The sequence below is a fragment of the Cervus elaphus genome, chromosome 33 (assembly GCF_910594005.1).
Source record: "Cervus elaphus chromosome 33, mCerEla1.1, whole genome shotgun sequence".
Classification (NCBI taxonomy): Eukaryota; Metazoa; Chordata; class Mammalia; order Artiodactyla; family Cervidae; genus Cervus; species Cervus elaphus.
In genome coordinates this window covers 61,119,615-61,135,698 of record NC_057847.1, presented here as the reverse complement: position 1 = coordinate 61,135,698, position 16,084 = coordinate 61,119,615, and the positions used below count along the sequence as shown (strand labels likewise).

Below are 16,084 nucleotides of genomic sequence, written 5' to 3'. Positions count from 1 at the left end.
TAACATAATAGAACAACTAAAATTTAGCAATTTCATATAAACTCTAGAATTTCTAATTTATATTAACAATATTTACTCATACAATATTACTGAAGATTCATCATCATTTATTTAACAATGTTAATCATATAATTTAATATATCAAGTAAGCCTAAATAGTTTAATAACTTTCTTTGTTTTTTTTATTTTTCTTTGATTTTTCCAGGGCTCTCTGAGAAATGCCAACATTAGCAAGAGATCGTAACAGAGAGATTCAAATTCTAGTTTTGCAAAAGTTTATTTTTAATATTAGGATTCTTTCAACCAATTAAGTTCATGTTAATCTTAGCCAGCCCTGACCACACATCAAATTCTTTCTCAAGATTTCTTTTCCATAAGCCTATAATTTGTCTTGTTTGTTTTAGATTTTATCCTTTGAGTTCCCTTTTTTCTTTTTCTCTTAAACTCTCTTTTGAAAATAATTACATTGTTTTCCCTTAATAGAATGCATTTCCTTTCTATTTACCCTTTTAAAAGTTTTTTTTGCATATGAAAACATTTTATTTTAGTGGTTCTAATTTCATATATTAATCATAATTTTCAAACCTTAAAAACTCCATCTTTAGTGAAAACCAAGAGAAAACAGTTGTGAACTGTCACATTAGCATGCCTGATTTGCAAATTTATGAACATATTCTGTTACCTCTATAAACACACATTTTTCCACAATGTAATTTTTTCTCCAGTGTGGTACAAGACATGTACCCAGTGAACCAAACATTTTTTTTTGTAAGAATATGAAATTTGAGACTTTAATTGCTAAGCAACTATAAATTTTCCTGTGTTTTATTTGGAAATAATCTAGACAGTCAATCAATTCCTATCATTTAACTTAGTAAAACTCTAAAGTTTCAGCTTACCAGAAGATCTAGAGAAACCATTTTTAAGTAGAAATAGAGTAAGGCATAATCGTTCTTAGCATTCACATAAAAATATTCTACCATGCTTGCATTGAAATTTCTTTATGAAAATATCTTTTTTCTTGCTGACAAATTTCGTTAGTGGTATCATGATCTTTTTTGATATTCAGTAAATATAGATACAATAACATTTTCACATGTAATGTTGTCACGCTGTTGGTTTTTCAGTTAAGCCAATAAGCTGGTTTTTATTGGGTAATGATTAATCCTCGATCATGTGATCTTAAAAAAATTGGGTTAATTTGTATTTCTGAGAATTTCTTGAAGCACTTCATTGTATTTAAGCCAATTAAATAGGTCTCTTTTACAGTTTAATTTTCACCAAAGGTAGAAACATATAATATTCTATAATATATACTCAGACATATAATCAGAGATCTCACAGCTTCGTTTTAAAACTTAAGACATGAATCTGGTATTATAATATAAAACTCACTAGTTTATAATAACTGTTGCAATGAGTTTACTCTTGGATAAAAGCTGCCCGCCCCCCCTTTTCAATCTCCAAAATTGGAGATGGTCTAGATAAGAGTTTCCTGAGAAGATCTGGTAGAACATTTACATCTCAAAGACTCGGGGAGATAGATCATCCTAAGCTCCTCTTCTAAGGACTTTTGTTCCCTTAGGGTCAGAATTTTGAAAGAATATCCTATAAAGCCAGCTTTTTCTCTAACTGCATATGTAAAAGCCACTGTTGGAATGTCAGGAGAGTCCCATCATGACCTTTTTCAGGATGAAGTTTTCTTAATTTCCAAACTACTTGCCAAGTATAAGCTCTATATGAACCTGGCAGGATATGAGTCAGAGGTTTATCTGACACCACTTTCTTCTGCTTTGAAGCCTTGGTTTCCCATTTCAATGTCAGTTTGTCAGAATAAAAGAGTGCATGGTGGGATGGTGTGCTGTTGGGCTTAACACCTCTAGGAAGCATCCTGGATTCATCTCGGCACTTTCACATGTCTGTTTCTCCCTCTGGCAGTATAAAATTTCCATGGACATTTGGAACACTGGATGACCAATGATATATGTGTCCCCAAAGCAAATTTCTTTGAATTAATGAGTGGGTCTCCTTATGGGACCACTGCATGGTGTGAGGGCTTGCCTTTACCACTGTCATAAGTTTCCCAGTTGACTAAGAAAGCTCTGACGGGTTGGAAAAAGCTGTGTCTCTTATCTTTGGAGCTGAAAGCACTCACATGGTAACTTATTCAGACAAACTCTGCTTAAAGTTTTCAAGAAAAGATGCCAGTCCAGCTTCCTATGTAACCATCCAGTCCAGATCACTCAGTGTATTTCAACTGAGCAAACTCCCAACCTCTCTTAACTGGAGTAACCCACTCAGTGGCTTTTGGCTGAGCAAAATCTTCCTATTGTCTTTCATCCGGGTAACAAAGCTACCTCTTCTTGAATCTAAGTTCAAGGAAAACTTACTCTTCATGGCAAGGAGTTTAACAATCACACACACACACACACATACAAAACCTTAAGAACTGTGAACCAACATAGGAGATCCAAGACCTAGGAGAGACTTACCCAGCAGTCTGGACTCCCTGAGGGGGTCAGTTCCGTTCAGTTCAGTTCAGTCGCTCAGTCGTGTCCACCTCTTTGCGACCCCATGAATCGCAGCACGCCAGGCCTCCCTGTGTATCACCAACTCCCAGAACTTACTCAAACTCATGTCCATCGAGTCGGTGATGCCATCCAGCCATCTCATCCTCTGTCATCCACTTCTCCTCCTGCCCCCAATCCCTCCCAACACCAGGGTCTTTTCCAATGAGTCAACTCTTTGCATGAGGTGGCCAAAGTATTGGAGTTTCAGCTTCAGCATCAGTCCTTCCAATGAACACCCAGGACTGATCTCCTTTAGAATGGACTGGTTGGATCTCCTTGCAGTCCAGGGGACTCTCAAGAGTCTTCTCCAACACCACATTTCAAAAGCATCAATTTTTCGGCGCTCAGCTTTCTTTGTAGTCCAACTCTCACATCCATACATGACCACTGGAAAAATCATAGCCTTGACCAGACGGACCTTTGCTGGCAAAGCAATGTCTCTGCTTTTTAATATGCTATCTAGGTTGGTCATCACTTTCCTTCCAAGGAATAAGTGTCTTTTAATTTCATGGCTGCAATCACCATCCGCAGTGATTTTGGAGCCCAAAAATATAAAGTCTGACACTGTTTCCACTGTCTCCCCATCTATTTCCCATGAGGTGATGGGGCCAGATGCCATGATCTTAGTTTTCTGAATGTTAAGCTTTAAGCCAACATTTTCACTCTCCTCTTTCACTTTCATCAAGTGGCTTTTCAGTTCCTCTTTACTCTGCCATAAGGGTGGTGTCATCTGCATATCTGACGTTATTGATATTTCTCCCAGAAATCTTGATTCCAGCTTGTGCTTCTTCCAGCCCAGCGTTTCTCATGATGTACTCTGCATATAAGTTAAATAAGCAGGGTGACAATATACAGCCTTGACGTACTCCTTTTCCTATTTGGAAGCAGTCTGTTGTTCCATGTCCAGTTCTAACTGTTGCTTGCTGACCTGCATACAGGTTTCTCAAGAGGCAGGTCAGGTGGTCTTGTATTCCCATCTCTTTCAGAATTTTCCACAGTTTATTGTGATCCACATAGTCGAAGGCTTTGACATAGTCAATAAAGCAGAAATAGATGTTTTTCTGGAAGTCTCTTCCTTTTTCAATGATCCAGGGGATATTGGCAATTTGATCTCTGGTTCCTCTGCCTTTTCTAAATCCAGCTTGAGCATCTGGAAGTTTTCGGTTCACGTAATGCTGAGGCCTGGCTTGGAGAATTTTGAGCATCACTTTACCAGCGTGTGAGATGAGGGCAATTGTGCGGTAGTTTGAGCATTCTTTGGGATTGCCTTTCTTAGGGATCAGAATGAAAACTGACCTTTTCCAGTCCTGTGGCCACTGCTGAGTTTTATAAATCTGCTGGCATACTGAGTGCAGCACTTTCACAGCATCATCTTTCAGGATTTGAAATAGCTCAACTGGAATTCCATCACTTTCACTAGCTTTGTTCATAATGATGCTTCCTAAGGCCCACTTGACTTCACATTCCAGGATATCTGGCTCTAGGTGAGTGATCACACCGTTGTGATTATCTGGGTCATGAAGATCTTTTTTGTATAGTTCTTCTGTGTATCTTGCCACCTCTTCTTAATATCTTCTGCTTCTGTTAGGTCCATACCATTTCTGTCCTTTATCGAACCCATTTTGCCTGAAATGTTCCCTTGATATCTCTAATTTTCTTGAAGAGATCTCTAGTGTTTCCCATTCTGTTGTTTTCCTCTATTTCTTTGCACTGATCGCTGAGGAAGGCTTTCTTATCTCTCCTTGCTATTCTTTGGAGCTCTGCATTCAAATGGGAATATCTTTCCTTTTCTCCTTTGCTTTTCACTTCTCTTCTTTCCACAGCTATTTGTAAGGCCTCCTCAGACAACCATTTTGCCTTTTTGCATTTCTTTTCCACAGGGATGGTCTTGATCCCTGTCTCCTGTACAATGTCACGAACCTCCATCCATAGTTCATCAGGCACTCTGTCTATCAGATCTAGTCCCTTAAATCTATTCCTCACTTCCACTGTATATTCATAGGGGATTTGATTTAGGTCATACCTGAATGATCTAGTGGTTTTCCCTACTTTCTTCAGTTTAAGTCTTAATTTGGCAATAAGGAGTTCATGATCTGAGCCACAGTCAGCTCCTGGTCTTGTTTTTGCTGATTTTATAGAGCTTCTCCATCTTTGGCTGCAAAGAATATAATCAGTCGGATTTCAGTGTTGACCATCTGTTGATGTCCATGTGTAGAGTCTTCTCTTGTGTTGTTGGAAGAGGGTGTTTGCTATGACCAGTGCATTCTCTTGACAAAACTCTATTAGCCTTTGCCCTGTTTCATTCCGTACTCCAACGCCAAATTTGCCTGTTACTCCAGGTGTTTCTTGACTTCCTACTTTTGCATTCCAGTCACCTATAATGAAAAGGACATCTTTTTTGGGTGTTAGTTCTAAAAGGTCTTGTAGGTCTTCATAGAACTGTTTAACTTCAGCTTCTTCAGCATTACTACTTGGGGCATAGGCTTGGATTACCGTGATACTGAATGGTTTGCCTTGGAAATGAACAGAGATCATTCTATTGTTTTTGAGATTGCATCCAAGTACTGCATTTCGGACTCTTCTGTTGACTATGATGGCTACTCCATTTCTTCTAAGGGATTCCTGCCCACAGTAGTAGATATAATGGTCATCTGAGTTAAATTCACCCATTCCAGTCCATTTTAGTTTGTTAATTCCTAGAATGTTGACATTCACTCTTGTCATCTCCTGTTTGACCACTTCCAATTTGCCTTGACTGATGGACTTAACATTCCAGGTTCCTATGCAATATTGCTCTTTACAGCATCGGACCTTGCTTCTATCACCAGTCCCATCCACAACTGGGTATTGTTTTTGCTTTGGCTCCATCCCTTCTTTCTTTCTGGAGTTATTTCTCCACTGATCTCCAGTAGCATATTGGGCACCTACCGACCTGGGGAGTTCCTCTTTCCGTATCCTATCATTTTGCCTTCTCATACTGTTCATGGGGTTCTCAAGGCAAGTATATTGAAGTGGTTTGCCATTCCCTTCTCCAGTGGACCGTATTCTCTCAGACGTCTCCACCATGACCCGACCGTCTTGAGGGGGTAGACTAGCCCAAAGGGCCTTTTTGGGGAATCAAGGCCCCAGATAGAGTTCAGGCAAATGAGACAAGTCTATTCTGGGTACCTTTGTGGTCACCAAAATTTTCAACTGAAAGACAAATGCACAACATGAGTGTTGTGAGTTAAGCTTTATCCAGGGTCTGAATGAGAACTATAGCCCAGGAGATAGCACCTCAGATAACTCTAAGGAACTGCTACAAAGAGGTAGTGGCAAAAGCTAGGTTGTATGTGACTTAAAGGGAATATCTCATGCAAAGTCGGGCTCAATAAAGGACAGAAATGGTATGGACCTAACAGAAGCAGAAGATATTAAGAAGAGGTGGCAAGAATACACAGAAGAACTGTACAAAAAACATCTTCATGAGCCAGATAATCACGATGGTGTGATCACTCACCTAGAGCCAGACATTCTGGAATGTGAAATCAAGTGGGCCTTAGGAAGCATCATTACGAACAAAGCTAGTGAAAGTGATGGAATTCCAGTGGAGCTATTTCAAATCCTGAAAGATGATGCTGTGAAAGTGCTGCACTCAGTATGCCAGCAGATTTATAAAACTCAGCAGTGGCCACAGGACTGGAAAAGGTCAGTGTTCATACCAATCTCAAAGAAAGGCAATGCCAAAGAATGCTCAAACTACAGCACAATTGCACTCATCTCACACACTAGTAAAGTGATGCTCAAAATTCTCCAAGCCAGGCTTCAACAATATGTGATCTGTGAACTTCCAGGTGCTCAAGCTGGATTTAGAAAAGGCAGAGGAACCAGAGATCAAATTGCCAACATCTGCTGGTTTATCGAAAAAGGAAGAGACTTCCAGAAAAACATCTATTTCTGCTTTATTGACTATGCCAAAGCCTTCGACTGTGTGAATCACAATAAACTGTGGAAAATTCTGAAAGAGATGGGAATACCATACCACCTGACCTGCCTCTTGAGAAACCTGTATGCAGGTCAGGAAGCAACAGTTAGAACTAGACTTGGAACAACAGATTGGATCCAAATAGGAAAAGGAATACATCAAGGCTGTATATTGTCACCCTGCTTATTTAACTTATATGCAGAGTACATCATGAGAAATGCTGGGCTGGAGGAAGCACAAGCTGGAATCAAGATTTCTGGGAGAAATATCAATAACCTCAGATATGCAGATGACTTTTTATAGCAAAAAGCAAAGAAGAACTAAAGAGCCTCTTGACGAAAGTGAAAGAGGAGAGTGAAAATGTTGGCTTAAAGCTTAACATTCAGAAAACTATGATCTTGGCAAATAGATGGAGAAACAGTGGAAACAGTGGCAGACTTTATTTTTGGGGGGCTCCAAAATCACTGCAGATGGTGATTGCAGCCATGAAATTAAAAGACGCTTACTCCTTGGAAGAAAAGTTATGACCAAGCTAGATAGTATATTAAAAAGCAGAGACATTACATTGCCAAAAATGGTCCATCTAGTCAAAGCTATGTTTTTTCTAGTAGTCATGTATGGATGTGAGAGTTAGACTGTAAAGAAAGCTGAGTGCCGAAGAATTGATGCTTTTGAACTATGATGTTAGAGAAGACTCTTGAGAGTCCTTTGGACTACAAGGAAATAAAACCAGTCCTTCCTAAAGGAAATCAGTCCTGAATATTTATTGGAAAGACTGATGTTGAAGCTGAAACTCCAAAACTTTGGCCACCTGATGCGAAGAACTGACTCATTTGAAAAGACCCTGATGCTGGGAAAGATTGAAGGTAGGAGGAGGAGACAACAGAGGATGAGACAGTTAGATGGCATCACCAATTCAATGGACATAAGTTTGAGTAAACTTCGGAAGTTGGTGATGGAGAGGGAGGCCTGGTGTGCTGCAGTCCATGGGGTCTCAGAGAGTCGGACATGACTGAGTGAACTGAACTGAACTTTTGTTAGGTAATGGAGTCAGCATACATCTTGGTAGAAGCTTACCAGTAGTCACAAAAAAACAAAATTCTCAACGTAATGATTGTACTGCTTTCTATGTATTGGAAGATGTTAAGAAGTGTGATTTATTGGAATTCTTTCTGAAATGCATGTAACTGTCTAAGGGTCTGTTTTCTGTCATTGTCTTTAATTTCCCCTGTCTGAAACATTGAGTTCATTGTCAGTCAGCAACTACAGTGGGTTAATCTTTGTAAAGTTGAATGGAGAGCAAAATACTCTTTGCTCTTTTTTGTTTGCTGTATCTTTGGTAGAAAAATAAGTAGTGAAAAATGTGCACGTCTGAAGCCTTATTTTTATTGTTGTGATACTAATGCTTGTGTTTTGGTTTCTCCCATGTAATTTTGTAGTAAATTTAATAAGCAATCACAAACATGAATGATAGTGTTAAAAAAAAATGGGCTTAGACTATAAAGCAATGTTATTCTGGAACATAGACACACACAGAGAAGCATACAAACATGAATACCAGCCCTCCATTGTATAGGGGACCATCTAAAGTGTTTATTTTTTCTTTTTCCATTTTTTTTAACTAGAGTCTTCAATTTAGTATCTGAGTGTTCTCTGTGTTTTATGCAAACTAGATAATCACAAGTTTTATATTTAGTGATAACTAAAGCAGTTGCTTATACAGTACTGTAAATTATCAGTCTATCAACTAGAAAATCTACCTAAATTACTAAATAACAATATTTAGGTTACTAAATAATGATATATTCAAAATAACTGGATAACTAATACCTTTTAAATATTGTAGATTTGTGTTTTTATAGAATAAGTTACAAATTTCTAATTTAAGGTGAAAAATGTCTTCAGAGTTGTAGTGGAGATTGATTATTTAAAATGTTTTTAAAATACTAGCTGGTTCTGAATCCAAAGATTAATACTGATTATGACTAGAATATAATCCAAGTTAGTTCAGTTGCTCAGTCGTGTCCGACTCTTAGCGACCCCATGGACTGCAGCACGCCAGGCCTCCCAGTCTATTACCAACTCCCGGAGTTTACTCAAACTCCTATCCATTGATTTGGTGATGCCATCCAACCATCTCATCCTCTGTTGTCCCCTTCTCCAGCCTTCAATCTTTCCCAGTGCCAGGGTCTTCTCCAATGAGTCAGTTTTTTGCATCAGGTGGTCAAAGTATTGGATTTTCAGCTTCAACATCAGTCCTTCCAATGAATATTTGGGACTGATTTCCTTTATGAAAGACTCGTTGGATCTCCTTGCAGTCCAAGGGACTTTCAAGAGTCTTCTCCAACACTACAGTTCAAAAGCATCAATTCTTCGGTGCTCAGCTTTTTTATAGTCTAGCTCTCACATCCATGCATGACTACTGGAAAAACCATAGCCTTGGCTAGACGGACCTTTGTTGGCAAAGTAACGCCTCTGCTTTTTAATATGCTGTCTAGTTTGGTCATAACTTTTCTTCCAAGGAGTAAGCGTCTTTTAATTTCATGGCTGCAATCACCATCTGCAGTGATTTTGGAGCCCAGAAAAATAAAGTCTGACACTGCTTCCACTCTTTCCCCATCTATTTGCCATGAGGTGATGGGACCAGATGCCATCATCTTAGTTTTCTGAATATTGAGCTTTAAATCAACTTTTTCACTCTCCTCTTTCACTTTCATCAAGAGGCTCTTTAGTTCTTCTTCAGTTTCTGCCATAAGGGTGGTGTCATCTGCATATCTAAGGTTATTGATATTTCTCCCGGCAATCTTGATTCTGGCTTGTGGTTCATCCAGCCCAACATGTCTCATGATGTACTCTGCATATAAGTTAAATAAGCAGGGTGACAATATACAACCTTTATGTATTCCTTTTCCTATTTGGAACCAGTCTGTTGTTCCAAGTTTAGTTCTAACTGTTGGCTTCCTGACCTGCATATAGATTTCTCAAGAGGCAGGTCATGTGGTCTGATATTCCCATCTGTTTCAGAATTTTCCAGTCAAAGTTAAGGACCACCGATAATTTGTTTCTTATTGTGAGAATTATCTCTGCATTAACTAACTTGCTCCAAGCCTTCTTCAAACAGTGATCGCATGTAATTAAGACGGATATCACAAACATAGAGACAGCATATATTTTACAGAATATTTGTTCTGCCAGTAACTTGGTTACATTGTACATGAGCATTTTCCTTATTCCTATTCTTTCTCTCTCTTATGTCTTCCTTTTTGTTCCACCTTTTTAGAAAACTTTGTTCAATTATTCAAGGAACAATTTTTATCATTTGTGTGTTGTAGACCTTGGAGCTCTACAAAGGAATAGATAGACTTGATTTTAATTTAAGAGCTTCCAGTATAATTTAGGTAGTTTTGGTATAGATAGTGACAACACAGTATAGTACCTGCTACAATAGCTGTTATATCGAGTGCTTATTAGTTTTTTTATTACTTCTGTAACAAATTACCACAAATTTTATGACTGAAAACAATGCAAATTTATTATCTTACAGTGCTATATGTCTGAAGTCAGAGATTTTACAGTACTATTAACAAGATGTTGGCAAGGTAGGATTTTTTTCTAGACGGTTTAGGGGAACGTGTTTTCTTTTCCAGCTTCTAGGGACTGCTTACATTCCTTGCTTATGGTTCTCTTCCTCCAAAGTCTTGAAATTCAGTAACATTGTATCTCTTTGATTATTCTGTCACAGTTATATCCCCTCTGACTCTACTCAACCTGGAAACATTCTCTGAATTTGAGATCATGTGATTATGTTGGACCCAGCCTGAAAATTCAAAATGATCTCATCCCAACATCCATAATCTTAGTTACATCTACAAAGTTTATTTTGCCATAGATGTTTAGTTGTTCTAGGGATTAGGATGTAAACATTCTTGGAGAGCCAGCATTCTACCTATCACGTGCTACCCAAGTACAGAAGAATACCTCTCCTAGAAAGGAGATGAAGAGTATGTTCAAGGATGACTTTCTGGAAGAGTAATCCCAGTTTAGACCTAAAGGACAGGTAGTCGTTAACTAGGCTATAGAGAGAGGGTAGAACTGGTGACCATTCCTGGAATAGAATATGCAAAGACCAGAAGTTAAATGAGTGGCTTTTAGGAACTAAACATGTTCAGTATTATTTTTAACATGACACAGGCAGAGTGGTACAGCATAGTTATGAGACAAATATCAACAGACCCAATCCTATGGACCTTTGATGACCAGAGTGAAGAGTCTAGACTTCATTCCATGAACTGTGGTCAGCCACTGGAAGGCTTAAGTAGATGAATGATATGATCAGATTTCTAACTTTGTAAGTTGGTCCTGGCTGAAGTGCAGGGAAAGGATTGAAGAGAGTGAGTTATGGTGGCAATAAAATCTTGAAAGGAGCCAATATAGGGATTTAAGCTGGGAATTTGGTGGAGGGCTAAATATGAGTATTGGTAAAACTGGGAAATTTAGAAGGAGAAAGAAAAGTTATGATGGTCAGAGTGAGTGAGTATGGCTGTTGCCAGGTTGAGTTTGATCCTTTAGGTGTAGATTTCCATTCTGTGGCCCAGAAGTTTGAGTAAGAAATCTGGGCTGAAGATAATAATTACGGACTTAAGGGGTACAGAAGATAATACTCTTTGTGAGGCTCAGAAAAGAGAATCTAGGTCTATGCCCTTAGGAAACCCATCAGTTAAGAGAGGTACAGAGGGAGAAGAATTCAACAAATAAATGAACAAAAAAAGATGTGCCCAGAAAGATGGTGGGGGTGTGGAGCAGGGATGAGGGACAGAAAGGTAAGGTATGAAAGGATATTTCAAGAATGATGGTGTAGCCAGTGCTCCAAGGCTATCATTGAATATCAAGTTTGAAAGATAAAAGTAAAAGATTGTTCAGGACGTTATTACTTCTGCAAGAGTTAGCAGTTTTAAGGAATAGGTAGACTCAAAATCTAGGGTTAAGTGTATTGAGAAGAGAATGGACACATAAGAGATGGAGAAAACTGTACTTTTTGGACATTTGAGAAGCACCAGATACTTGGGTATGTTGAATGCTGATAAGAAGGTACTAATCCTCCTCCCCCACTGATATGTCTCCCATGCAGTAAATGCTCACAGCAGAGATAGAAGCAGTGCTCCTCAAACTTATTCTCAGCAAGTGGCCCTAATGGTAGATGCAAGAAGCATATCCCCCTAGAGAGACAGTGGTGTGGCCAAAGCTTCTACAAGATCTTTTCAGAACCTATAGGAATCCTTATTTATTGTGTCCAGAAGCATCACAGAAGAGATACAGCTAGTCCTCCAGGTGACAACTGTAGAATTGTGTGTAATGTAAACTATCTGGAGCCTCCCTGATAGCTCATCTGGTAAAGAATCTGCATGCAACACAGGAGGCTCTGGTTTGATTCCTGGGTCAGGAAGATCCACTGGAGAAGGGATAGACTACCCATTCCAATATTCATGGGCTTCCCTAGTGACTCAGAGGGTCAAAAATCCACCTGCAATGAGGGAGACATGGGTTTGATCCCTGGGCTGGGAAGATCCCCTGGAGGAGGACATGGCAACCCACTCCAGTCTTCTTGCCTGGAGAATCCCCATGGACAGGGGAGCCCGGCGGGTTATAGTTCATGGGGTTGCAGAGTTGGACATTACTGAGCAACATAGCACATGTAAGCTATTTCACAATGAGAAAGTAGTCTGTGTATCAGCTTATAGCAAGCATTTCCAAAACAGCCATTTAAAACTGGAAATAGATTAATAAAGCTCCCTACTATTTAAAATAACCAGCCATGACTCTCACTAATGGCCCACTAATGAAGAAACAAAGAGAAATTATTAGATCTAGGAAAATTAAAAATCTAGAGGAAGTGTGTTAGTAGCAAAGTTACAGAGTCAACTTACAGACTGTCTTAGAATCCGTTAAACATAATTATCAAGTACTCACAGCTTTGAAAAATGACTGCATTGTCATCACTCAAAAGTTGGGATTACACCTAAAAGGTCCATCAAAGTCAACTGATAATGTAAGGTCATATTCTAAAATCTTTAAGTTAAAAAGGTCTCTCAAAGTGCAAGTCATATCTTTTTCTCAGATTAAATTACCCAACTTGCTTTGAGCATTTATTTCAATATATTGTTTCTGTCAGCATTTCTGAGTTCCTGATAACAGGAACCAAAATAAATTACACTTTGTCCACCACACCCCAGGTGACACTCAGGCTAACTCCAAGGCCACTGTCTGGGAGGATATAATTTTTTTCCTTGAATAAACTATTTTTTTAAAAGTTAATTGAAAAAAGGGCAGAGTTATACTTACCCCATTTTGTTCGCTTCCCTGGAAACCATTAATTTCAAGGAAAATGGAGACAAGATAGTCAGTTTTTATCAACAAATTATAAAGACATCAATAAAAATCAACAAGAATTTTTCTAGTTGTAAAGCCACTGTAGCAAATTTTTTCTAAGTATTTTTTGCCACTCTCCAACATGAAGCCTTTCCCGCCACCCCCCCCCCAATTAAATTTCACAGTTGCTGTGGGAATTGCTTCATTGTCCTAGGATTTACTTCTGTGTTAAAGAAAAAAAAAGTGAAAAAAAAAGAAAGGCTTTATTTTATTTTACTTAATTGCCTAAGAGCTTTGAAATGTGAACAACTTAACAAAACAACAGATGTGAAATTAACACATCCATGTCTCTTGTTGAAACAGGGAAAAGCAGAAAGAAGGAGAAATGCCAGGATGCTGACTTGTACCCTCTAGTGGAAACAGAACCATGTCCTTGTGATGTGTTTACATCTCATCCTTATGGAAATTGGTCAGATTGCATCCTTCCTGAAAGCAGAAAGGAGCCTCACAGAGGACTGCGGATACAAGCAGGCGCCACAGAATGTGGAGAAGGCATGCGCTTTCGAGCAATAGCCTGCTCTGATAAAAATGGAAGACCTGTTGACCCTGTCCACTGCAACAGTTCTGGTAAGGAAATGGGTGAGGAGTAACACATGAGAACACTGACATATAGCCCAGGATGTGTGTCCCAGGTCTAAAACGCATAGCCTTGTTTCTTAGTAATTGTTTCAGTTTTCCTTTGTCAAAAACACGCTGCCTCTCATTAAGGATGAATATAGGAAATGCACATATCCATATCTCACTGCTTATCTGGAATGTGAGTGTTCGGGAGCTTTGACTCACCTCTCTCTATACTTCACCTCTGGTCACTTGCTCCCATGTGTCAGCACAGGCTTTCTCTGAGAAAGCCAAAGCCCAGCACAAATGAATATATTTTCTGTTGTTTATTGGTGCTTTAATCACATATATAGAAGGCATCAGGCCTTGAATGTCTTATAAAGGTGTTGACAAAATACCAATGAAAATGTTAATATTAAATGTTGTACAGTACCATGTGTAAATACACCTAAATTAAGACTAGAACTATAGGAAAGAAATTAGGCAAGCTGGAAGAATTTTTGAAACTTTAATCAGGGAGAAGACTCTCTTTTTTATTATTTTTGAACCTTGACATGATTTAAAAGATATGGGTGAACAGAGGAAAGAATGATGGTTGAATACAGTTGATGTCAACATTGATGGAGGAGGCTTTGACTGTTGATAGCAATGGAGCTTATTGAGTTCCTCTCTGCTTTTTGGTTTTTAATTACCTTTAAACAAACAAAAACTAAAGAAGTTAGGGATTTTATAGAAGGTACGAATAGAGAGAATTTATGTTTGAGTGGTAAACTCTAAAAAAAATAAAATTGATAGATTTGGGTCACTATCATCAAGGCTTTTGTATTCTAGTAAGTTTTCTCAATAATACCAGAAATAACAAATTGAATTCACTTTTAACACACAAGTAAATGATAGTTTGTCTTTATTCTATATTGGTAATGTATCAGCTCATTTTATTTAGGCTATGCCTGGATCATGATAGGAATGCAGTTTAAGATTTAATAATTTTTAGTTAGCACAGTCATTGCACTGCCTGTTGAGTGAGTCTGCGGTGTTGTACTCAGTGATTTTACTTTCAGAAACATTAAACACATCACAGACCAGTGATGGACCCATTTGGGAAAAACTGGCACCCCACTCCAGCCTGGACAAGCCCATGGGCGGGGAGCCTGGTGGGCTGCAGTCCATGGGGTCGCAAAGAGCTGGACACGACTGAGCGACTTCACTTCCACTTTCCACTTTCATGCACTGGAGAAGGAAATGGCAACCCACTCCAGTGTGCTTGCCTGGAGAATCCCAGGGACGGTGGAGCCTGGTGAGCTGCCGTCTGTGGGGTCACACAGAGTCAGACACGACTGAAATGACTGAGCAGCAGCAGCAGCAGAGTTGGTTTACTTTGATCTTTGTTTTTCACCTTTAAAATACATTGTTGTTTAGGGCTTCCCTGATGACTCAGATGGTAAAGATTCTTCTGCCTGCAATTCAGGAGTCCTTGGTTTGATCCCTGGGTCAGAAGGATCCCCTGTAGAAGGGAACGGCTACCCACTGCAGTTGCTTAGTCACTACGTTGTATCTGACTCTCTTGTGACCCCGTGGACTGAAGCCCTCCATGCTCTCTGTCCATGGGATTCTCCAGGCGGGAATAGTGAAGTTAGTTGTCATTTCCTTCTCCAAGGGATCTTCCCAACCCAGTGGTTAAACCCAAGTCTCCTGCATTTTGGTAGGTGGATTCTTTACCAGTGAGCCACCTGAGAAGCCCTTAGTATAAACAGTGGTCTATTTTTTAAATTTTCTTGAAATATATTTGATGTATAACATTCATTGCATAAATTTAAGGTATACAATTTAATTCAAGACATTTGTAGGTTGTAATATGATTGCAATTATAGTGATGATAACCACATATAATATTACATAATCATCATTTCTTTTCAGTGGTTGGAATAATTTTAGTCTCAGTAAGTTTGGTTATAAGACTATATTGTTGTCCATATTACTGCACTGTGCATTAGATCTCTTTGGCTTCTTTACTATTCATTCCAAGTTCATACTGTTAAAAAAAATTATCCTATCCTTGTCTTATCCCTCCACTCCTATCCCCTGGAAACCACCATTTTACTGTTTTTATGAGTTTGGCACTTTTAGATTACACGTATAAGTTGATATAATACAGTATTTCTCTGTCTGACTTGTCTCAGCTACTAACCTCTAGGTCCATTTACATTGTCACAAACAGTGAATGTCTTTCTCGTGGCTAGATAATAGTCCATTGTTTATATACACCACAAATTCTTTGACTCATCTGTTGACGGGCACATAGATTGTACATATAGCTGTGGGCATCACAATTCAGTAAATTCTGAATTACCTATGCTAAAGGATTGTATGGAATATTCAAACCATGGATAATATTAGCCAGGTCTCTTTGTCTTTAGGAATATCACTGAGGGGACCAGTATTAAAATTATGTCTCATTTAAAACAAACAGAACACTTAAGAGTGGAATTTGTGTTGGCCTGTGCCAACAGGCCAGATGTTGACTCTGGATGATTATCTAATTCAGTCAACAGAATAGAATGTGCCA

At 38.8% G+C, this 16,084-nt stretch overlaps 1 protein-coding gene across 1 annotated transcript in view; it reads left to right on the top strand.

The window, feature by feature from the left end:
- Positions 1 to 16,084, top strand: part of THSD7B (thrombospondin type 1 domain containing 7B) — a 989,572-nt gene that overhangs the window by 715,948 nt on the left and 257,540 nt on the right. The window contains exon 14 of the mRNA XM_043894410.1: positions 13,264 to 13,527. Within this exon, the coding sequence (XP_043750345.1) occupies positions 13,264 to 13,527 (264 nt within the window). The remainder of the gene's footprint in view (positions 1 to 13,263; positions 13,528 to 16,084) is intronic.